The sequence below is a fragment of the Sminthopsis crassicaudata genome, chromosome 2 (assembly GCF_048593235.1).
Source record: "Sminthopsis crassicaudata isolate SCR6 chromosome 2, ASM4859323v1, whole genome shotgun sequence".
In the NCBI taxonomy this organism is placed as follows: Eukaryota; Metazoa; Chordata; class Mammalia; order Dasyuromorphia; family Dasyuridae; genus Sminthopsis; species Sminthopsis crassicaudata.
Window position 1 is genome coordinate 149,737,320 of NC_133618.1, and position 25,206 is coordinate 149,762,525.

At 36.4% G+C, this 25,206-nt stretch overlaps 1 protein-coding gene across 4 annotated transcripts in view; it reads left to right on the forward strand.

The window, feature by feature from the left end:
• The window catches only part of ACOXL (acyl-CoA oxidase like), a 508,474-nt gene that overhangs the window by 287,633 nt on the left and 195,635 nt on the right, over positions 1-25,206 (forward strand). For all 4 annotated transcript variants that reach the window (XR_012486063.1, XM_074287671.1, XM_074287673.1 and 1 more), the window contains exon 12: positions 11,018-11,171. Coding sequence is in view for 3 of the 4 variants with exons in the window: in XM_074287671.1 (XP_074143772.1) it covers positions 11,018-11,171 (154 nt within the window). In the remaining variant the exon portion in view is untranslated. The remainder of the gene's footprint in view (positions 1-11,017; positions 11,172-25,206) is intronic.

Genomic DNA, 25,206 nt, shown 5'->3' on the forward strand with positions numbered 1-25,206 from the left:
TGGTGGAGAAATCATATGTAGAGTTAAGGGCTTCAGACCACACCCTGAGAAGAACAGAACTGGACTTGAAGTAACTTGGAAGAAATTTGAGATTTCAGGATGCACATTTTATGTACTATCTCTGGGCAAAGAACATTGTTTAAGCCCCACTATTTTTGAGTTGTTATTATTAGTTTTCCACATCATCATTGTCTTTTTCTTTCCCTACACTTTTCCAATGTATTAGATAACTTGATCCTGCTTTCTAGTCAGTGAGCTTTCTGGTCAAAGACATTTTACTACTAGTGGTTGAAAGGAATTAGAAGCCCATAAAAAAATCTACATTGGATTAACCCTGTCTTGTGATACTGATGAGGTATTTTTCACAATTGCTAAAGAAAATCCCATTTGGGCATTATGCCCAGGACTTTAAGCACATGTTTGGAGCTCCTTTAAAAAAAAAAAAAGTGAAGGTAATCATTTGACTATTGAGTTTCCTTATTCTATCATCATCTTCCCTTTCTAGTAGAACAATCACAAATTATACTTATGGATAAGTATCACAAAGGATGATAAGAGTGAGGATCCAAAAAGATATTTGGGAATCGATGACTCAGGTTAACTCTCAATTCTACTATTCAATTGAATTAATCTTTATTAAAGGTTTACTATATGCAGATTTTTAGAAACTGGATAGAGGGACCAGGAAGATATGAAGGTGAAATGAGTTATGGTTTCTTTTATTTTGGAGTTTAAAATCAAATAAGAAAAAAAATGCATGTTTGGAAAAACTAAACTAAAAAAGAAATCCATTAATCCTGACTGTGGCACATTGTGAACCTGGGTAAATCATTTAACATGTGTGGGTACCTACTAAAATCCCCAAATTTTTGAGTTGGAAGGGATTCCACTGAATATCTAGTCCCATTATGAAAGGAGTTCCCATTATACCCTGCCCCTTTGGTAGTAGGCCAGGATCTGCTTGAAGACTTTCAAGGAAGTCTTCATTCCTCTGTAGGTAGCCATTCTACTTTTGGATTGCTTTCATTTTAAGGAAGTTTCTCTTTTCCCTCCCTCAACATAAAATTTATATAAGTTTCTTTCATTTTTTTTGTTTCTAGACCTGCCCTCTGAGAACAAACAGAATAAATCTATATTCTCTTTTAAATGACAATCCTTCAAATATTTGACAATATCTAGTGTATTCCTCCCCTGAGTTTTTGCATCTTCAACCATGCTCATATCTGCATTAGGAGACAGCTAGGTGATGTAGTGGATAGAGAATACTGGACCTAGAGTCAGAAAGATCTTAATTGAAACCCTGCCTCAGACATTTACTAACTGTGTGATCTTGGGCATGTCACTTAACTTATATCTGCCTCAGTTTCCTCAATTCTAAAATGAGAATAAAATATAAGTAATACCTTCTTCCTAGGATTATTATGGGGATCAAATGAGATATACTTAGCAGAATGCCTAGCACATAGTAGGCACTTAATAAATGCTTGCATCTTTTTCTTTTTTTCTCCCTTCTTTCCTTCCTAGCTTTCTTCCTTTCTTTTTTCCTCCCAACTTAGATTCGAGGTCCTTTATTATCCCGATTACACTTCTCTGGACACTACCCTTTATCAATGCCCTACTTAAACTGTGATATTCAGGACTGAATACAGTTCCCCAGATGAAAATCTAATGAAGTCAAAGTACTAGAGGGCTACCATCTCCCTATTTCTGGAAGCTATACTCTTTTAATGAAATCCCAAATGGCATTAATTTCTTTAGCTACCACATCATACTATTCATTCCTGTAGAGTTTACAAGCCACTAAAACCCCCTGATCCATTTCAGAACATCCTTCTCCATCTTGAACTTGGAAAGCTGCTTTCTCGAGCCAAAATACAAGACTTTATATTTATTTTTACTGAATGTCATTTTATTGGATTCAGTTCAATGTTTTGATCTGTAAAGATCCTTTTGGATCCTGACTGTTTCATCATCCATTGTGATATCTATCCCTCTAGTTTTCTGTCTTCTGCAACTCTGATATGCTTATCATTTATGCTCTTCTCCAAGCCACTGATAAAAATGTTAAACAGTGTGTAGCTAAGCACCCATCCCTGTGGCAGTCCCTGAGAGATCTCATGTCATGTTGACATAGAACTTTAAATGACTGATCTTGGAATTCAGCCATTACAACTGCTCTGAATCCATTTGACCTATGTTACCATATAATCCTTATCTATAATTCCTCTGCAAAAGAATAAGAGATACTTTATCAAAAGCTTTGCTAAAATCTCAACATGCTCTAGCCATGTACTTCTCATCTTCTATTTGCTTTTAATAAACTTGTCAAAAAGTTTGATTCATTTGGCTTGACTTATTCTTGATAAAGACTTGCTGGCTCATTAATCACCACCCTCTTTCCTAGATGCTCACCAACCATTTCATTAGTGGTCCTTCCTAGAATTTTCTCAGGAATTAAATTCTCCTTCACTGTCTTGTAGTTTACAGACTCTCTATTCTTTTCCTTTTTTTCAAAAATCAAGATGTCATTGACCCTTGCCCATTCTCATCTCTCTCATTTTCCATGATCTTCCAATAACACGGACAGTGGTTCAATAATTTCTGCTAGTTTGTTCAGGACTCCATAATGGACCAAGTGATTTGTCTTGATTGAGGGCAGCTAGGTGTTCTCTTAACACCTTATCTTGGATTTCATTTCTCTGTTTGACATTTTTGTTCTTTTAGTTTCAGTATAAAACTATTCTCCTTAGCAGAGGAAGACTTTTTAAAAATCTTAAGATACTTTAAAAATCTTCTTTAAGATTATTGCATTGCTTAATTTCATTGGTAAAGAGAATTCTTTACCTGGAGCAACAATGACAAAATCATTAGGTTCCATCAAAAAAAATTTTTTTTAGGTAGTAGGAGAAGCTATTAAAACACAGAAGGTAAAAAAGGCCTTCATGGCGGAGAGATGTTATCACCATTGCTCTTTAAATATTGTCAAATGACAAAGAAGAGGGGAACTGAAAAAGAGCAGTTAAAAAGATGGGAAGCTGCTGGTGGTTGTGGTGATGATGATGTAATAGAAATAGCAAAGTGTGACATCTTAAAAGTCAAGAAAAGATAGTACCTAGGAAGAGCAGAGAGGTCAACAGGGTGAAATGCTTTAGAGAGATCAAGAATAAAAACTGAAATAAAGGCCATTGGATTTGGTGATTTCCACTTTATTGGTAACTTGTGAGAGAATAATTTTGGTAAAGATAGGGACAGAAGCTGGATGAAAGAGGTTCATTAAAAATTGTTTCAATAAAAAGAGAAACAGAGGAGATAGAGGAAGAAAGAGAAAGAGGGTAGGGAATTGCAGAAAGGGAAGAAGGAAGAAAAAAGAACAAAATGGCAATCTCTTCCCCCCAAAGAATGATCCCTTTTCAGGGACCTTGCTTCAACCCTGAAAGACTCAATTCAGATTCTCGACTGTTTGATTAGCTTATTGCTAGACTAAGAGTATACAAAGGCAAGAAGTATGTTTGATTATTTTGGCCAAACAGAAGGAGTTTTCCCAGTGGGAGTCTTCTCACTTCATCCAATGATCAAAGCCCTATGATCCTCTCTAACTGATTCAAAACTTAATTATGGTGGAGTTACAGGAAAAATCATTAACATCTAGTTTAGTATATGGAGCAACTAGGTGACACAGTGGATAGAGCATTAGGCTTAGAATTAGGAAGACTTCGTGAGTTTAAATCTTGCCTCAGATACTTACTAGTTGTGTGATCCTGGATAAGTCACTGTTGCCTCAGTTACCTTCTATAAAATGAGCTAGACAAGGAAATGGCAAATCACTCCAATATTTTTGCCAAAAAAAAATCCAAATGGGGTCACAAAAAGTTGAACCTGACTAAACATGAATGAACAATAATCTAATATATATGTTGTAATTTCATTCTGTTGAGTGACTGGTTGATTCAGTTGAGGTGCCTGGTCCTTTTGGAACCCTCATACATATTATAAGCATTTTTTACAAATGAAGAGAAATGAAAAGTTTATATTGCCTAATAGGTGTTCTCCCAAGTCTATTGGATTTCCAGTTTTAGTGACTCTTAATTGGAATTTTGCATTTGTATGAGCATAGAGATGCTCATATTCAAATAAACTGGTTTGGGCGTCTGACTATCATATTTTTAGTTACCTTTAAAACTGAAGATTAATTTAGTATTTTGCTGAAGGTTTTGTTTTAAACAACTCAGACATTTTTGAAATGAATTTGAAATTTGAAAATTTGAAAACTCCTTAAATTTTTTGATGTGATTTGTTACCCCCCAAATAGGACTGCCTACTCACAAAGTTACTTTCCCCATGTAAATGAAGAAGCATTTTAAATTTTGTTTCAAAGAGCTATTTTCAGTTTTGGTGAAATGGATAGAACATTAAGCTTGGAATTAGGATGATTCACTTTCATGAGTTCAAATCTAGCTTCAGGCATGTGCTAGCTGTGTGACTGGGCAAGTCACTTGACCTGGTTTCCTCAGTTCCTTATCTGCAAAATGAGTTGGTTGTAGAGGGAAATGGCAAACTACTTTAGTATCTTTGTCCAACCCTCCCCCCCCATAGAGTCAGGAAGAATTGACACAATTGAAATGACTGAATGTCAAAAAACAACAACAAATTTTGAATTTGCTTATAGAATGATTTTTCCACTTCTAAATAAAAATGAATAGTTTGACATGTTTTACCTTTAATGCTTAAAAAAAAAGACTACATAGTAATTGGGTTCTCATATATATTCTACTTAGCTAGTAGCTTTCATCCATACTACACCCTTCAAACCTGACCCTGAATATGTGACTTTATGGTTATCTACCTTGGAGCACATTCAAGGACCAAACCTGCATTTTAGCTAATAGATTATATATTTTAGAATTCATCACATTGAGACCAGTGAGAAGGCCATGCAAAGTTCACCCAGTTCTTATAGATTTTTGCTTAATGAAATCAATGAGTTTTGTGATAAAGATGTTCACTTTTTGGTATTGTTTTCTGAATGCTGCAGAAGACCTGAATCAATATCTTTGATTAGACATTTGTTTAATAGGTGGATCAAAGATAATCCCTATTGATAAAATAAAATGATCAAATCAAATAACATTTCATTTGTTATAAGGGCAACTGTAAAAGGGCATTGTATCTGGAAAGTGGGTTAGAATTGTGAATTATTATTATTGATTTTGTCCTCGTTGTTATTATGGTAACACACATCACTTAATATCAGAGGAAGCTCTGGGGCATCTTCCCCACTCTCTGGTTCTCTTTCAAGCTCCCAGTCTCCATCTCTTTATGGGTGGTATCAGCATTCTCATGTTAGTCCAGGGATTGTGTCTGTATTATCCAACCAGCTCCTATAGCTTAGTCCTTCATCTCTTGGCTCTTCTCTTTTGTCACATTACCCATTGTGCTTTCTTTAAGAAATTATTATAGGAGGCATCATATAAATTATTACAGGAGGAATTATATATATATATATATATATATATATATATATATATATATATATATATATATATATATGTATTTATAAACTTTAATAAGAATGGTGGAAATAAGCCAATACAAGGTGATGTCAGTATGCCCAGTGCAGGCATTTCTCATTCTGCATTTCTCATATCTCTTCTTACCCTGGACATACATAAGAGACAGGGCAAAAGCAGGGAATTTCAGTACCACATGGATCTAGTCAAATATAGATAGGGCTTTCATCAAGATTGCCCAGCCAATAGTCTTCCCTTTGTAGGAAAACAAGAATATTGCCCTAACTTAGTTTTTCTGTCCCCAGGAAATACCAGTACAGACCATACTTCTAGGCAATTTTAGTGTTGATTTTCAGTGATCAGCTCTTTCTCTCTTGCTTTTTAGTTAAATATGTTTAATCTCATCAATGTTCTTTTAGTAGCAAGCAAGTCCAGGAAGATTTCTCCCAAAATCTACCCATTGGATGTAAGCCATCTGGGTATCCCAGTGCCTCTATAGTACCAAATCTTCTGCCCCAACTTGTTTTGTCACTTCCCAAGCACATCCTTGTAACTCCCACATACCTGGGAGGGTTATGAATATTCTATCTACCCCCTTAGTCAAAAATGTATAGTTGTATAGTCCCTGCAAGTTAAATAGGATATACTTGCATATATCAAAAGTAACATAAATTGACATATAATATAATTAAAAGTAATTATTTCAACTATCTTATAAAATGTACATTTGGGTACTTAATATATAACATCTTCATGAGAACTGCATATAGGTAGCAATTGTACCTACAACAGCTATAATAAAAGCAGGTATAATAAAGTATATCATTAATAACATATATAATAACATTAAGTATGCTCAACACCTGCCATTGCTTAGCACATAGACTCTTAATACATGGATTGTTCATGAAGTAAAGAAGGTTACAAGTCAAATACCATATATAATATTGCACTGGATAACAGATTGGGTAAAATGACCAGATTAATGTGCAAAAACATATTATTTTTTTCCTTTTTGTATTATTATTATTACTTTTTATTTATCAGATATATGCATGGGTAATTTTTCAGCATTGACAATTGCAAAACCTTTTGTTCCAATTTTTCCCCTCTTTCCCCCCACCCCCTTCCCCAGATAGCAGGTTGACTAATACATGTTAAATATGTGAAAGTATAAGTTAAATACAATATATGTATATATGTCCATACAGTTATTTTGCTGTACAAAAAGAATCAGATTTTGAAATAGCGTACAATTAGCCTGTGAAGGAAATCAAAAAATTCAGGCAGACAAAAATAGAAGGATTGGGAATTCTATGAAGTGGTTTATAGTCATAGTCATAGTTCTTTTGCTGGGTGTAGCTGGTTCATTCATTACTGTTCTATTGGAACTGACTTGGTTCATCTCATTGTTGAAAATGGCCACATCCATCAGAATTGATCATCACATAGTATTGTTGTTGAAGTGTTTAATGATCTGGTCCCGCTCATTTCACTCAGCATTAGTGCAGAAACATATTATATACTAATATAATATGCCTGTCTTCTAATAGATACAGCAAAGAAGCATAAAACAAGAGAGCTTATTGCATAAGAAGGTATGAATCATATAGAACACAAAATGACACATTTTGCAATTATATGCTAAGTGCACTTGTACTTCAACAATGGATACATGGGTACCACTTTTCCTCTTGGTTCTGAAGTATCCTTTGTAAGCTTGGTCCCTGAGTAAACAAGACTAGTACTTCTACCATGATGTTTTGAGCAGACCATTGATCTCTAGTTGCTAAGGATGCTCTTTGCTCCCCCATACTTGTAGTATTCATCAGGAAAGGGGATGCCTTTGTGTTCAGCTCCCACTCTCTCCCTTTCCTCTTGCCCTTACATTGGTTTTTCTGAGATTGTTGATTTCTCTGACCCTCTGGAATGTATCAGCATTTGACTTCTTCCCCATCTAAGTCATTATTTAAGCTATTATCTCCAGAGATCATCTTTGCCACTGATAAATGTGCCTTTTCCTGCACATTTGGTTGAATATGTATTATCCAAATATCTATTTTGTAGATTGGGAAGTTGCCCATTCTTCCATGTACTTAGTGCAAGATGGCTTTCCATTACTCCACAGTTTTTTTTTTATCTTTCATGCCCTCTAAGACTTCTCAGCAGAGCTGCATTCTTTTGCTGAAGACCTTGACAGTTAACTCAAGCATCCTATCATTGTTTGTTTCTATGAAAGTTTTTCTGAGCTACAGCCAGAGCAAAGTGATAGGCCTCCAGCCAATCTTTCAGGTGAATGATATATTGGGAATGAATTTCTATGTTTTCTTTATTCAAGTCAGTAGGCAGATATGACTCTTATTCAAACATCCACAGGTGTGTGGCAAAGCCCATGGCTTCATTCTTTGGAGCATCATATGTAGGTGTGTTGATTCCAGTGAGCTTTCTGTTCAAACCTCGGGAGCCCTAGTATGTTTGGCAACTTTTATCTCCCTGAGGGTAGTAAGGGAGAGTGCCTTAATTCCTGCCAAACCCAACACCTCCTTCAGTAGTTTTCTTTGAGAGTCTCTACCTGAGTTAGAATGAATTTTGGCAGGAAACCAGCTATAGAATTATAGTTTTCCCAAAGCACTTTAGCAAGTCCAGATGCTTCCTGCTTCCTGACTGTGTAATACAGGGTAAAATGATTTGTTACCACTAAGATGCTGTTTACCGATTTTCTACCACTTTTTTAAAAGCAAGAAAGACCATATAGAGAGAGGATCCTGGAAAGATGGTGGGTAGGTTGGAAAATTGCAAGCTCTTCAGCTCTCCTCCACAAAATAGCACCTCAGGTGACTGTGGAGCACTACATGAAGAAAGATACCAGTATGGAGGTTTGGCCCTTGTGAATGTAAACACCTCCAGGCTAGCTTCTCTGAAACAGTAAGCTGTGAGCCCTGGAGCTAGTTGGGTTAGGAGGTTAGAGCCTTAGCTCTAGCCACAAGAATTTTCTTCTCAGAGACAGCGTGGGAGTCAGGTGTCTAAGGGAGGGAAAATTAAGGGAAATTCTGATGATGAAGGATACCTGGTTTAGCTTTGCTGCTGTCCTGGATGAGGAGGAATTAGCTGGTGAAGTAGGGGGCTGGGATGCTGCTGGTTTCTGGCACTTACAGGAGGGCAGAGTTCTTTATTTTGGTTTCAGGCTAGAGCTAAGAATTGAAGGAGGATCTGAAGCCTGAGGCACTTGCACTCCAGGACTAGAGGTCATACCATCAATAATCTGCTTCAAAATGATTAGGTAAAAGAGAAAGTTATTATGGGAACAGAGAAGATCATTTTCAGAGGAGCATACTGAAGCAAAAAAAAAAAGCTTCTCTAACTCCAAAGAGTAACGCTAAATGGTCATTTGTCCAAACAAGATTTCATAGAAGCACTTAAAAAAGACTTTAAAAATCAAATGAGAGAGATTGAGGAAATTTAAAAAAACACAATCCCCCCAAAACCAAGATGTTTATAAAAAGACAATCAACCAACTGAAAAAGAAGTTTCAGAATCTTAAGGAAGAAAATAACTCCTTAAAAATTAGAATTGGATAAAGTGCAGCCAGTGAAGTTATGAGATCATAAAATATATACATATATATATATATATATATATATAATGAAAAATAGAAGAAAATATGAAACATCTCATAAGAAAAGCAACTGATGTGGAGGACAGATCAAGAAGAGAAAACATAAGAATAATCAGATTACCTGAAAGCTATAATCAAAAATTAAAAGAATCTGGATACAATAATACAGGAAATAATTAAGGAAAATTGTCCAGAAGTGTTAGAATAAGGGGAAAGGAGAAAGAGAAAAAAAATCTATCACTTACCACCTGAAAGAGATCCTACAAGGAAAACTTATAGAAATACCATAACTAAATTCCCAAATCCCTAAGTCAAGGAGAAAATATTACAAGCAACAAGAAAAAATTCAAATGTAGTACAGCCATAATTAGAATCACACAAAATGTAGCCATGGAAATATTAAAAGTCTACAGGGCTTGGAACACTATATATCAAAGAGCAAAAGAACTGGAGTTGCAGTCAAAAATGTCATAACCAATAAAGTTAAGCATAATCCTGAATGGGAAAAAATAGACATTCAATAAATTGCCATATTTGAGGGATTTTGTTGCAACAAGACCTGAACTTAATATAAAATTTGACATACAAAATCCAAGAAAAATCTAAGGTAAACATCAAAGATTAATTACAATAGGCTCAATAAAGACAAACTGCTTATCTTTTATACATGAAAATGTAAACCATGTGTTTAAGATTGTTATTAGCAATTGAGTAGTTTGAAAGGTTGTGATAGAGCTGAGTATGATATGATTCTAAAAAGCAAAACCATGTAGGGAAACATAGAAAAAGAAGTTATCTTATACAAAGGAGGTATGAGAGAAAGATCTGACACAAAAGCATTTATATGGAAGAGCAGGGCTGGTGGTTCTGAAACCCTACATTCATTGGGAATGGGTTAAAGAGGGAAACCATATATATATGCATACACACACACACACACACACACACATATACTTTTGTGCCTACATACATATGTATATGTGTGTGTGTATGCTTAGAAGGCTTTAAAAGTCTTCTAATTTCAGAAAGAAATGAGAAGATAAGGAAATAAGGAAGGGGAGAAGATTAAGGAGGGATTTTTAGAGGGAACCCTACTCATATCAGATCTGGGTTAATGCAAGAACAATATATACATTAAGAGAATAAAAGTCTTCTAAATTTATAATGAAAGAAGAAGCTGAGGGAATAGGATGGAGGTATAGAAGGATATGCAGATTAATGGAAATGGGATAAAGAGGAAACAACATATATATTTGGAAGGCTATAAAAGTCTTCTAAATTCAGATGGAAACAAGGTGGCAAAGTTGGAGGAGAGGATAAGGGAGAGATCTGTGCAGGGGAGGGAAGTAGGTTAAATAATAGAAGGGCAAGTCTATCGAAATGAAGCAGAGAAATCAGGAGGGGTAGAAATAAGATACATACAAACATAAAAAAGATGATGTAAAATTGTTATGTAAAAAAGAGTAAGGGTAGTAATCATGATCTCAGACAAAGTTAAAGCAAAAAGAGATTTAATCAAAAGAGAAAAATAAGGAAACTATGTTAGCCATATTAATACAGTCTTAGATTATTTAAAATAACTAGACAGTATAAGGATATACAAAAGATCTCATTCATGAAAGGACTACGAGAAAACTCATACATGACATGAAAATGAGACATTTGAAATGTGGGCACTGACAGAAACACAGCAGAAAAGTGTGGTTGGTGAATTTTATTATGGTATATTCGAAGGCTCACCCTAAAAGACTGAAAGTGTACATCAAGTTCTGCATCAAGACCCAGATTTTAGCCTTGTGGTTTACCTCAAGCTCTCTCGTTGGTCAGTGGGGTCGCTTGTTGGCCGTGTGGTTAAGATGTTAAGTCATTCTGCTTTGTAAAATTTTTCTTCTAGATATGCTGGGGATTTATTGGATGAAGATATCTTTCATGAAAAGGATCTTGTCAACAGCCGATCTTTGCAGGCTCTAGTGGCAGGTCTAAAAGCATACAGTACCTGGGAAAACATAACTTGTTTACAAGATTGTCGGGAGTGCACTGGAGGCATGGTGAGTTGATGAGCAAAAGATCTATCATTGCCCCTCATAGAACTAATTTTTTCCTCTTTGGAGTCTCATCATTGCTAAAAGTATTTTTGTTGTTTATTGTTTCACTGTCTCTGACTCTTTATGAAGCCAAGTGGTTTGCCATGTTCTCTCTAATTCACTTTACAGATTGGGAAACTGAGGCAAAGAATTTTAAGGGATTTTTTTGAAGGTCTCACAGATAATAAGTGTCTGAGACTTGATTTGAAGTTGTGAAAAATGAATCTTTCTTACTGCAGGCCCAGAACTTCATCCATTGTACCACCTGTCCATCTTCATTGCTAATGGTAGAATTTGGCTTTTAAAGAGAAGGGACATATAGAGTTGTGATGCTCTCATCTTTGGTCTGTCACAACTAGAAATAAAGTTAGAAAGAGTGCCGTAGGTTCTTGGCTAAGGCAGAAAAACATGATCTTTGATTTTGGTTAGTGGAGTCAGAAGCATTTTCAAAATACAATATAGAAGTGATTCAAAACCTATTTTAATGAATCTGTGTTTAAGCAAAAGATACTATTATCATCTTGTGAAAAGGGAGTTGATGTAAAACCAAGAGTATCTACTCCTAGCCAGTTATTTGGCTTAAATGAACAAAAGCCTTACAAATAATTTCCAATAATCTCCTTAAGCTAGATCCAAATGTAATAAGCTAGTGCCCAAGTTCTCTGAAGCTGGTGTTGAAGATTCATGGCGAGGTTTTCTCTTTAAACACCAGCAAACATAGATATATCTAGCAATATGGGTGTTTAAGATAAGCCACACAGAACTGGACCCAAGATAAGCAACTCTCAATTCAATTTTGTCATCGGTGATGAGGAAGTGATATAGAAAAAAAAATTAAAATAAATTCAGAGTGGAAGGGGACAAACTTGGGGACATAGGTGGTTGGAAGAAGGAAGACCCTTTCACTAGCCCCCTTAGAAAGAAATCCCAGGTTGCTGGGTAAACTAATGACTGGAGTGATGGGGTTGGAATGAGGCAGGGCCTTATCAGGGAAGTGTTTGTATATACATAAACCTGGTATGTAGTCTTTGGGGGAGGAAGTGTGCCATCTGGTAGCTTCCTAATTGATCTAATTATTCTTGTTAACTAGGTGCTGAGTACAGTTGTTTCTCTGCTGCTAAAGGAGTAAAAGTTTTGTCAAAATGTAGCACAATTAGAATGACGCAATCTTCTAAAATCATAAGTTTAAATTTTTGAGTTCTCTAAATTTTGACATCCTGGGAAAGGTCTGATTACCTTGGCCTAATTTTGGTTCTGTCAGCAGACAGTTACAGTGTGTGTGTGTGTGTGTGTGTGTGTGTGTGTGTGTGTGTGTGTCCCTTTAGTTTTATTGCTCCTCTAAAGTCCAATTCTAATGCCTCATTGTGATGTCAAGGTCATTGTGGGTTCTTAAAACATGTTAACTGTAGAGCATAAGGTTTGAAAGGCTGAAATGGGTCAGCCAAATGCCTGCTATCCCAAGATCACCCCGGGTCATTTTCACATTATTGGGTTGGCATGTGTGTGGGGGTGTGGGTGAATGTTTGTGTTATGACATTATTTAAACAAACTTTTTAGCAAGTCATAGAGGAACGAATGATGTTCTGCTTTTGTGACTTCTCCCAAGTAAAATTGGGGGGAGGGGGAAGGATGATGTAATTTTGACTGGCTTATCACCTAGACATTGATCATACAGGAGTAAGTCTTCAGCCTCCCAGGTGGATATATTAAGGAAAATACAGCCCAGTGAGGAATAAGGGGAGGAGTCCTGCACACAGGAGTGTGCCTGGAGATGCTATCTTGTGCCACAGTAGCCACAAATACCCCCCAAACCAATGACACCTGATATTCCTGGCACTTCTGCCTTGGTACTAAAAGGAGCCAGATAGGGATCAAACCAGACTATTTGTGGTATTGAGAGAGTGAGGAAGGGGAGGGTGTCCAGAGGAGACCCAATGAGGTTTGAGGGACCGGGAAAGCTAACTCCTGCCAAGTCCTGAAACTTTCCTGGGTCTTCATTATGCTCACTGGGAGTATTCCAAGGTGCCTCTGTGGTTCAACATGCACAAATTATTCAATTAAAAACATTTATTACTGTTTATTATGTACTAGACACCAAAACGGGAGGACTAAATAGTTAGTAGAAAATCACAGAGAAATCTAGTCTGGGTAATTGGCCATTTGAACCAAGCCAGATGAGCTTGCTCCCAATTTTCTACCCCCACATGTTTGTCCAGTAGAAGCCATCATACATAGGTCATAGGTAAACATTCGATCATCTCAGTTGCAACGCCTTGGTTGCCCTCTGTGATGTAAGAGAAAATGATGACCTTAAAGTCTAAAAAGTCCATTTTATTTCTGGTCCAGGTGTGTAACCTTGGGAAAGGGAGATGAATGAAACGATCCCTATGGTCTCTCCCAGCTCTAAACCCGTGTACTTATTAGACCTTGTTTGACCACTATAATACAGATATATCACTTATTAGTAAAAATTCCATTGTTTTCAAATTCTTTCCTAAAATCAATGGTGAATCTTTGCTCCTGTGACTCATTAGTGTCAGATTCATTGATTGATGAACAAACTAAAGGGTTGTTCTCACCCACATTTATTTTCTCTTGCTCAATGGAAAATGCTTTGTAAGCATCATAGTCAACATAGTCTAATTCAAGAGCCACTTATTAAGGACTTCTAATGGCCATAACAACGTAAATACAAAGACAGAAAAAAATTAGGATTTATCCTCAAGGAGCCTGATCTACTGCAAGGATGTGTCATTTACACAGAGATGAAGATACAAAGTCACATGATACCAGCATCTGTGAGCATGTTGTAACTGCATTATCTTCATCACCTGTTAGCTAGAGCCTGACATTAGTATCCACTTAATAAATGATTATTATTTATTAATTGAGGAGAGAAAAGACCCCAATAATTTGGGAGATCCACAATGGCTTCCCATGGGAGGTGGAAAGAAGCTCAGGACTATTTAGCTTAGTCTTTGAAAAAAAAAAAAAACTGGCATCAAATCAGTCTTACAAAGGTAGTCAAGAGCCAAATTGGGGCATCTATGTAGCATAGTGATGGGCCTGAAGGCAGGAAAACTCCTCCACGTGAGTTCAAAACCAACCTCATAAATGGTACTAGTTGTATTACAAGTCAATCCTGATTGCCTCAGCTTCTCATCTGTAAAATGAGCTGGAGAAGGAAATGACAAACCACTCCAGTATCTTTGTCAAGAAACTCACAATGGAGTCATGAAGCGTTAGACATGTCTGAAAAATGACTGAACAAAAGAGAATCAGATTGTGGAGGACCCAAAATGCTAAAGTGAGGAGTTTGCAGTTTAATTCTAAAGGTAAGAGGAAGCCATGGAACATTTTTAAGCTATAAAGGTGAGTTATTGTTATTGAAGCACAAAGATAAAGAGAAAGTCATTTTGCCATATTGTTACTAATCTTATTTGGATTTATAGAAAGGTCATCATACAGAAAATATTCATTTCTTTACTAACACCATGCATTGCACTTAATAGACACAATAAATTTTTCTTGAGTGAAGAATAAATGAAATTGTAAAATGAGGGGAAAAACAAGTCAAATAATGTACTCTTTAGGCAGAATTGTGTCTTTGGAAAGTATGTTGAATAGGATTGAGCAGCCTGGGCCTGTTTCTTTTTAAAAATTTTTCTTTTTATTATTAAAGCTTTTTTAATTTTCAAAAGATATGCATGGATAATTTTTCAACATTAACCATTGAAAAACCTTGTGTTCCAATTTTTCCCCCTTCCCCTCATCCCTTCCCTAAGTAGCAAATAATCCAATATATGTTAAACATGGCAAAATATACGTTAAATCCAATATATGCATATATATTCATACAATTATCTTGCTACACAAGAAAAATCAAAAAGGAAAAAAATGAGAAAGGACATAAAATGCAAGCAAACAACAACAAAAAGAATGAAAATGCTATGTTGTGGTCCAGACTCAGTTCCCACAGTCCTCTCTTCTTCATCACAAGGTCATTGGAACTTATCTGAATCATCTCATTGTTAGAAAGAGTCACATCCAGTAGAATTGATCATCAATGTATAGTCTTGCTGTTGCCATGTACAATGATCTCCTGGTTCTGCTCATTTCACTTAGCATCAGTTCATGTAAGTCTCTCCAGCCCTCTCTAAAATCATCCTGCTGATCGTTTCTTATAGAACAATAACATTCATATACCACAACTTATTCAGCCATTCTCCAATTGATGGGCATCCATTCAGTTTTCAGTTCCTTGCCACTTCAAAGAGGGTGCCATAGACATTTTTGCACATGTCCCTTTCCCTCCTTTAAGATCTCTTTGGGATATAAGCCTGGGCCTTCTGCTGAGTTAGAACTCATTGAGGGAGGAAGACAACTAGCAGAGAAGGGAGTGCCTCACCACATGTTACCATTCCCCCAAAGACCTGAGGCCTATATACGTAGTCATACCATAAACATCGCTCTACCTTCATTTAAGGTATTCCTCTACTTCCTCCCAACCCTCTCCCTCAAGGATACCTATTATGCTTCTGTTTTCAGTCCTTCAAAACAAAAAATGGCCCTGGAATGGTTTCTCCAGCTTCTCACTAATTTAGTCAATAAGTGTCGATTAAACACTACTTGCCAGCTCTAGTGATATAAAGGAAAAACCTCCAGCCTCTTTCACCAAGTAGTTTTCATTCTATTGAGAGCACTATGTACACATACAAATAAGCAAACCTTCTGGGAATATCCCCCAATTTGAATTTGGAAATTGAGTCCCAGGGGATTGCTATCTTAAATTTAAGCTATTTTTAGGTTCAGATTTTTTTTAAACTACAGCTTGAGAGACTCTCCCAAGCATGTTTAATTTTTATAGTCACCCAGGTAATACCATTAGCTCAAAGCAAAGATTTGACAACTACAATGTCATAGCAAAAAAAAAAAAGGATCATACTAAACATCTCCCCATAACCTGGAGCACACTTCCTCCCCAAGTTCACTGAGTAGCAAAAGGAAGAATGAAAACATTGAGAGCATTGGCTTACCATTTGGCTAAGACAGCTCACACTTCTGGGAATCTGACCACAAATTTACACAGTGTTAGTGGGAAGGATGAACACAAATCGAGTCTGCTCGATTTGGAAGGAACACGTGAAAAGATTACATTTAGCTAAGGTGATTCTAACCTCATATGCTAAGACCTTTATTTCTTGCCTTTCTTTAACACTTTTCCTTCCCAGGGCAGGAACTCTCCGCTGGGCAATCGGAGCACCCAATTCTCTGGTCTTGTTCTGCTCTTCAGATCCATTTTCTGTGCTTAAAGTCCATGCTTGGCTAGGTGAGGGTCTTCTGCTAAACAAGTTACTGTTCTTCAAGATGTTATTGCTGATGGTTAAGGAAGAGAAGGAGGAGGAGGAGGAAGAATAGGAGGAGAAAAGAAATTCTGCTTGCCTCCATATATTGTTGCATTCTGGGGGAGAAGTGCAAGGGGAAAAAAAAAAGATGGTAAGCAATTCCTTCTCAAGAGCTGGATTCATAGGTGTATGCGTGTATGTGTGTGGAGAGATATAGAAAAAAGGAGAAGAGAGGAGGAAAAAGAGAGATTAAAAGGCAGAGGGAAAAAGATAGAGATGGAAAAAGGACAGAGGAAAAGAGAGACACGACAGACAGACAGACAGTCAAGGAGAAAGTTGTATTTTCTCTTTTTGATCAACTGAGATGATGGCTTCATCAGAACTTCTTTTGCTTTTTAAAGGCTTCCAGAACTGTTGCTTGATGCTTTATGGAGCCAATAGCTACCACAAATAGTGAAACTTCTTGACATTTCCTTTAAAATGACTAAAGTATGATAGGGACATCCCCTTTAGGAGGTGCAGATGGGCCACTTCCAAATCTGAAAGGGGTGAACTCTTCCACGTCATTCTGTTTTATCCCGTAATTTCATCAGATTTGGTTTCTTGGGGAACTCAATCAGAAGTCCCTTCTTATACTTTCTCTCCCTCCCCTTCCTCTTTCCCCCTTGCACACACATATATATACACATGTATACACACACATATATATACACACACACATATATATAAAATGAATATACAAAATTAAAAACAAGGTACATTTGTGAGGAAGGAACTAACATTTGGGAGAATCAGGAAAGGTCTCATGAGGAGATAGCACACCATAAGAGATGGCTCTGGGCCCAACCTCTCAGCCTCCCCAAATTTGTATATGTGATGTATCAAGGAAAAATCTACAAGAAATGTGGCAGCTCAGTAAATACATCTGAACTCTAGAAAACAGAGAGAGGGATAGAAGTTTTCTCTGGGGGTATTCCTGTTGTTTCTTCAGGGATGGCTTGTGGCCATCATGAGTGGGAAAGAAATTGGAACTGCTAAAATGACATGCAGCAATGGACCACAATGCACCAAATTCCCTTTGGACCAAGAGCTTAAGAGTCTGCCAAAGCAGCTAAGCAATTTACAGTAATGACAGTCTGACCTCACTTAATGGCCTAACTAATCAGGAGACCAGGTGGCTTATTTCCACACTCAGCTCAAGTGAGCCGCGTGCTGCTTCGAAGCTGCTAGCAGCCATCCTGGGCTAATCTGCCTCCTAAAACAGGTGTTTGTTGGCCCTGGTTCTGCTCCAGCTGGCAGTCTCTCTCTCTGTCTCTGTCTCTGTCTCTCTCTTTCTCTGTGTCTCTTTCTTTCTCACTCTCTCTCCCTTCCCTCCATCTCTCCCTTTCTTCTTATCTCCTTCTTCTTTCTCTCTGATCTTTCTCCTTATCTGTCTTTCTGTCTCTCTCCCCCTATCTCCTAGGTCTCTCTCTATCTCTTCAGTTTCTGTCTCTCTCTTTCTTGTTCTCTTTTTGTCTCATTTCTGGATATAGAATCTAATTTGTAAAAACAATATAGAAGAAAATCTTCAAAATATATATGGTTTTTGAAAAAAGTTAGCTTCTTTAATGTCTTTTCAGACCTAGAAAATGAAATATTCCACAATGCCTCCTAATTCAAATTAAGTCAGGATTGAGAAATCAGGATTTAAAGCCTATCCTGTCTTCTCAACTTGGCTGTACTCAGTGCCACTGGGCTCTTTCCCTGACTGTTCAGAGCTCCTTACTTTACCCACAGAAATCTATGAGTTGAATCTCAGAGAATATGGAAAACCTATATCTGTAAAAGAATCTTTTTTCTCAACTAACCAACCAACCAATACTTACTAAACACCTACTGTATGTCAGGTACTATGCTGAGGATATGAAACAAAACAACCGAACAAACAAAAAGTCAACCTTTACCCTGAATGAAGGTGGAGAGGAAGTAGGGAGCATGCAACACACACAAACACACACACATATAAATAAATAAAACTATATATACAAAATAAATGCAAGCTTAATTTTTCTTCAGGGAGATTGAGTAGAGGAAGGAATTTCTATCTGGGGAGAGATTGAGATGTGAAAGGTCTGGCCCAATATCCAATAGCTAATAAATGCCTCCCAATGTCTTTATCAAGTGGTTATCCAGCTCCTGCTTGAAACATTCCAGTGACAAGGAATTCACTACCTCCCAAGGCAGCCTTTTCTTCATTTGGACTATTCTAATAGGCAGTTTTCCTGATATCTAGCCTAGTTGTCTCTGCAATTCCTCCATCCCAATCCTCCAAGTGTTACCCTCTGTTACCTTCTACTACAGTCGTGAGGGGATCTGGTCTGTACCCAGATCATAGGTTGGGAAAAAGGAAAGTGGAAGGAAAAAGATTCTGTAGAGCAGAGTGCTTCCAGGAAAGAGTTTACCCAGGATAGTTCTGCCTAAACAATGCTTGTGTTCTGGGCCTGTCCTTCCCAACTTTGCTCCATCCAAATCTCTCATTTGTCTATTATTAGGAAAGTAAGGACTTAGAATGTCTTCACAGCTTACTAATTTTCTCAATGGTTAAGTCATTTTTACTAGAGATAAGGATTTGATCAGAAAGAATGAATCTCCAACAAGTAGAATGTTGGGAATCTGCAGGGAATTTTTTTGGATTTTCTTAAAATCTGGACAGCACAGATAAAAGTCCTGGAGTCAGGATTGGAGTACAAATCCAGTTTCAGGCACTTACTATCCGTGTGACCCAGGACAGGTCACTTAATCTCTGCTTACCTCAGTTTCCTCAGTTGTATAATAGAGATAATGATAACACCGTCTGGAAGGGTTGTTGTGAGATTCAGATGAGATAATAATTGTAATGCACTTAGCTCTATAGCACTAAGATGTTTCATATGAATGCTTATTTTCTCCCCTCCCTCCAATCCTATCCCAGAAGTTGCCATATATAAAGTTAGGTTTTGTTCTATCATCTCTGTGTGAAGACATGACCCGCAGGCCATTGGTGAAATGGGGAGCAGCTAGGTGGTACAGTGGCTAGAACAACATCAGCTCTGGAGTTCAAATGTGACCTGGCTCTGGGCAGGTCATGCAACCCTGATTGCCTCAAACTAAATAAATAAAAAAAGAATGGGGCTGGATGAAGAGAGTTCAAGACTAGAGAGACCGGAACGAGAACCATGCAGGAAAGAAGTAGAAGGCAAAACTTCCAGAAAGGAAAAAATCCTTAGGGAAAGAAAGTACATCAAGAAATGTAGATCACAAAAAACAGGATTTGTCTTCAAACAAACATTTGGCAAAAGTGAGTTGAATAATTGCTCTGTGTTCATTTGTGACCTCAACACCATCTGAAAAAGCAGCAACAATTTCCTCTACCAGTTGTCAAAGAGCTGTTTGTCATTTAAGTGAAGTTATTATTTCCATTTCAGAAGCCAAGAGTATCATGTTCCCCTGTTCACATAGGATAGGTTGGTGTCTGTGGGAGGTTTTCCATCTCCAAGGAATGACATTATTTTGCCCCAAGCAAGAAGGCACTTTATCTGTAGTAAGAACATCATGTTGAAGAAAGATTTGCATGCAAAATAAAGTACTGGGTGTTTGAAAACACCCTCCAGCACTAATGGAAGGAAAGCTCTCCACCTTTCTTCTGAGATGGGAGGCTTTGGGAGTGAATCACAGAACCTTTTTACCCAAGACCTTTTTTGGTGACTGGCTTTGACTTCTGAAAGCTAGAGGGTATTGAATCTCCCCTTTTCTCATTTCCCAATGGACTTTCTGCTAATTTTATAGCATGAGGGTGGTCTGAGGCAGATGATCAGCTTCTCAAGTAGATGATATTTATTTCACAGTCCTGTGCTGTTCAGGGGGAGACTCCATTTGAGTGTTCTAACCCAAGCATATATAGACTACCAGAAAAGGAAAAAGAAAAACCAAGCACACACACATCCTAGGCTATTGGTTCTCAATAGTTTTGAGTGTGACTCTTTTGATGAGGACTCTCTTTATAATAGTTTTACTGTTAGTCTATTGAGTGAGAAAATACATAATAAAATAAATAAAAAAAATAAAAAATACAATAAACCACAAAAGCTGGGTGTTGACTCTGACATTGTCTGGATAACCTTGACCAGGTAACTTAAGATTTCTGAGATTTGATTTCTTCATCAATTAAATAAGTGGGAATACTTGTTCTTGAACTACTCCATCACAGCCACAAGACTGTTTTGAGATAAGCACTCAATAATCTATAGTTTGCTATGCAAATGTAAACTCCCATGATTTTATATAGTAAATTTATAATAATGACTAGATATACTATTCACATTCTATTTCCTAGAGTCTAAAGGAGAATTAAATACCACCCAATACTTATCTTTCATTTTTTTAAATGAGGAAATCAGTTACTGGTATAGTTTTAACTCATCTGAGTAGGTATCAGACTATTAATGTTAATGATTCTAATAAAATAGTAACAAAATTCAGGGCCATTTATCATGAGGTAATTATTTAAAAAAGAACAGTTCCTTACCAAAAAGTAGGAGGATTTAGTCATTTAATAAGCATTTAGTAATTGAATATCTATCATGTACTAGGCACTGTGCAAAATGCTGAGGAAAAGGGGAAAAAAAAAAAGTAAAATATTCCCTACCCTTAAATAATTTACAGTTTAATTGTGAGGACAATATGTATATATCTTGATATGTAGTTTACATACAAATTAGATAATTTGTAATCTTAATGGAGAAAAAGCCAACAGTTGGAGGGACCAGAAAAAGCCCCTTAGAAGATGATTCATGAACTGAATTGTAAAGAAAATGAAAGATTTGCAAAGGTGGAGATAAGGATGTAATGCATTTCAGGTATGGAAACAATATGGAGGAACTCTGGATTTTTTTTCAAGGAAGTCATGTATTATCATAATCATGGAGACTGATGATACATAAAGTCAATAACCAATTTAATTATTGGTAGAAGGGAGGTCCAAGAAGTTTTTGGACATTAAAAATAGCATCCTTTCCCCCCTGGATAACCAAAAGCATTGAAACTATTAGTCTATGTTGTTATGTGTACATTTGATTAAATGTGTGTGTGTGTGTGTGTGTGTTTGTATATGTATTTGTGTGTAAAGACACAGAAAGAGCAGATGAAGCATTATATATAAGGGAGAAAAAGATAAATACGCCCATCCCATAGAATATATCAAGGGGAGTAAGACTGAAAATCATGAACAGAAACTTAAATGCAAAGTAGATGCAATAAGATGTAATATGCAATAAGATGCTAAAGTGCTTTCCAACATATATGTTACTTTGATGTCACATGGTCACAGATCATAAGAGTCAGGACAGGATTTGATTCCAGGTTTCCTTATTAAAAGTCTAACACTAAATGCCATGACCATTGTTGAACAATTTGTTCTCCTTTTATTGGTGAAGACAAAATGAAAACCTCTCCTAATTCATTTTTGGACTCTCCCATTACTGACCTTGCCATTTTTCCTCCCAAGAGAACTTTCCACTTGAAAATGGAGAATGGCTCATGACATTTTAATCTGTTTTGATCATCCTAAACTCTCATCTTTCTATTCTTTCCTGGAGCCTGAAAAAATATAAGCCTTGTTTATATTCGCATTTTTCATATTTTAACAATTCTTTTTTTTTTAATGGTAGATGATTTTCCTCAACTTTTTACTTATCTCAATGCTTTTAGTTTTTAAATTACAATCATTTCCTGGAAATCGTGCCTTGCTCATCAAATCTGGCATAGTATTCAATATTCCACATCAACCACCTGTTTTATTTCTGCTGAAAAGAGGGAAGTATGTTTCATTGTTTGATCTATACTATCAAGATTGGTCTTTAAGAATAAATCTGTTTAATTTTCTTTTACTATATCATCGTTTACGTGTCCTTCATTGTGTTTGTATAAGTCTTCACATATTTTTCTGAATTCCACATAATCTTATTTTCTTATGGAGCAGTAGCATTCCATTGTATTCATCTGTCATAGTTTGTTCAGCCATTTTCCAATTGTTGAGTACCTTGTTTCTTTTTCTTTTTTTTCTTTTTCTTTTTGCTGCTACAAGTAATTCTGCTCTGAGTATTTTTGTATAAATGGGGCTTTTTTTTTTTAAACCAATTCTTTGGTCCTTGGGGTATATATATCCAATTGAGCAACTTCTCTAGTATAATTCCAATTTCCCTCCTAATTTGTAACAGCTCCACCCACATTGTATTCATTCCCCCCAAAATTTGCTAGCACTGACCATTTCCTTCTTTTTCATTTTTACTACTTTGATGGGTGCAATGTGAAACTTCAGAATCCTTCTAATTTGCATTTCCCTTATTATTTGCAAGTTGGAGCATTTTTTGGCAGATATTTCTGATGAGTTCTCATTTGATGGTAACTCCCCTATGGATAGTTTTTTGAACTTCTCTTGAAAACTTTTGTTTGAAAGATCAATCTCTCTCCATAAGTTAGTATATTTATAGCTCAGCAAGAAAAATTTCCATAATTCTATCACAGCCTGTCAGTTGAAAACCTGGGAGACCCTTGGGTCTGTCATTTCTTGGAGAGTTAAATGTAACTCTTACTTTCTTTACACGACATGACAAATGTGGAAGGAGTAAAGTTTAGTTGCTTAAAGGATATTCTCAGCAATGAGGCTGATAAATGCCAAGTTCATTGGTAGCACATATATAAGAGAATCTGTTCCTGGCATTTTGTTAGGCACCTGGAATTTAATAGGATTCTTTCTTCTTTTGCTCCTGGCCATCCTGCCTTTTTGGTGTGCATAAAAATAGAGTACAAATGAGATTTACACCCTGGGAATCAGATCAGTTAATGAATAACAATGCATGGTATTTCCATTTTTCTTGCATGGATTTCAAAGGTTTTTATAAATATTAATCACTATTGTTATTTAATCAAATTTTCTACCAATGGTTTCCTATAATGCCTCAGGGTGTTGTGGTAGCATCTTCAGTGTCAAGTAGCTAACAAGCATTTATTATTTTGGGCTCAAGACTCTGTCCATGTCACACAGACTCTGGCAAGATTTAACAGACTAGAATAGCTTCAAGGATGGGCCTATGACTAGAGTATGTTTTCTTCTAAAGGTAGTTTGGCTAAGTGCAAGGTTCAATACCAGGTTGATTATAGGGATTGGTATTTCTATAGGTGGAAGAAACACTGCCACTCATGAAATCCTTGAAGTAGTATCAAATAGTTTCAAAGTTCTTCCTACCCATCCAGGAGACAACATGAATGATATAAACAAAAAGAATTATAGGACTTGTACTCAGACTAATTTACTAGATAATTATCAACTGTGTAAGTAACTTGTAAATTATGTACTACATAAGTTAGTTATTTATCTGAGCTTCACTTTGAAATCTGAAAATAAGGGAAGAGAAAGGGAGGAAATAAACACTTATATAGTAACTTCTATGTGTCAGGCATTGCTCTCATTTGGCTCTCATCACAACCATGTAAAGTAGGTGTTGTTATTATCCTCATTTAACAGATGAGGAAACTGAGGCAAACAAAGGTTAAGGAACTTGCTCATGGTCACACAGTAAGTGTCTGGGACCATGTTTGAACTCGTCTTTCTGACTCCAAGCTCAGCACTCTAACCCCTGAGACATCTGGCTACTTTGGTACCTACCTCATGATGTTGGATTTTTTTTCCACTTTGAGATATTTGCTTTTATTGAAGTGGTCTGAACCAACATATCTGAGGTATGTCGTATATACACCAATAAAATCAAGGACCCCAAAATAAAGTTAAGTAATAGTTCTATTAGACTAAATGTAATAATTTTTACATTTCAACTGGAAAGTTGTGTGAAAAGTCTTTATTTAGATTTTAAAATGTAAATGTATTTAAAAGGTGAAAATTCAAATCATAAAGCAGCATATTTGACTAAACATATTTTCCAATGATATCAATTCAATAATAAAATATTTAACCTTAAATTAATGCAGCATCACAGAATAGTAGACAATTTATCTTATAAACAATTAAATTTTTGCATCTAAAAGAACACACAAGAATAAATGCTTGCAAAAAATCTTCATAAATACTTTAATGAGCTACATAGGTGATAGAAAATTCAATTTTACTGCAAGAGAACAAATATGAGAATCTTTTTTTGGATTGACTGCAGGTATTGCCAAATTGACCACTTTTAAAGCAAAATGGAATTTCTTATTCAGAGCCCCAAAATATAGGGAGATCCAAAAAATATAGTAGAAGCATTTCTCTTTTTCTAAAGCCTTCAGTAACTCCCTCTGACCCAAATAGTGCAATCTTTTTATTCTCATCTCTTGGATAAAAAGGAGTCACAAGCGGAAAAAGTTGAAGAAGCCCTGTTCTAGACAAACTGGGCTATCTCATTCTTTCCTAGCCCATCCATCTCTACTCTCTCCCACCTGGGTCATCTCATTCTCAATGCCTGAATCATATTCTCACCACAATTCTACATGTTTAAATCCTGTAGGGATCAGGGCCACATAATCTCAGATCCACTTCCCTCTCTTTGAATGTTCCATGATTATGTCCCTCCTTTTCCCTCACTCAGTAGATAAGTAGTATATGGTCAGACTGCACATTGACTCAGGTGATGATTGGTTTGTCT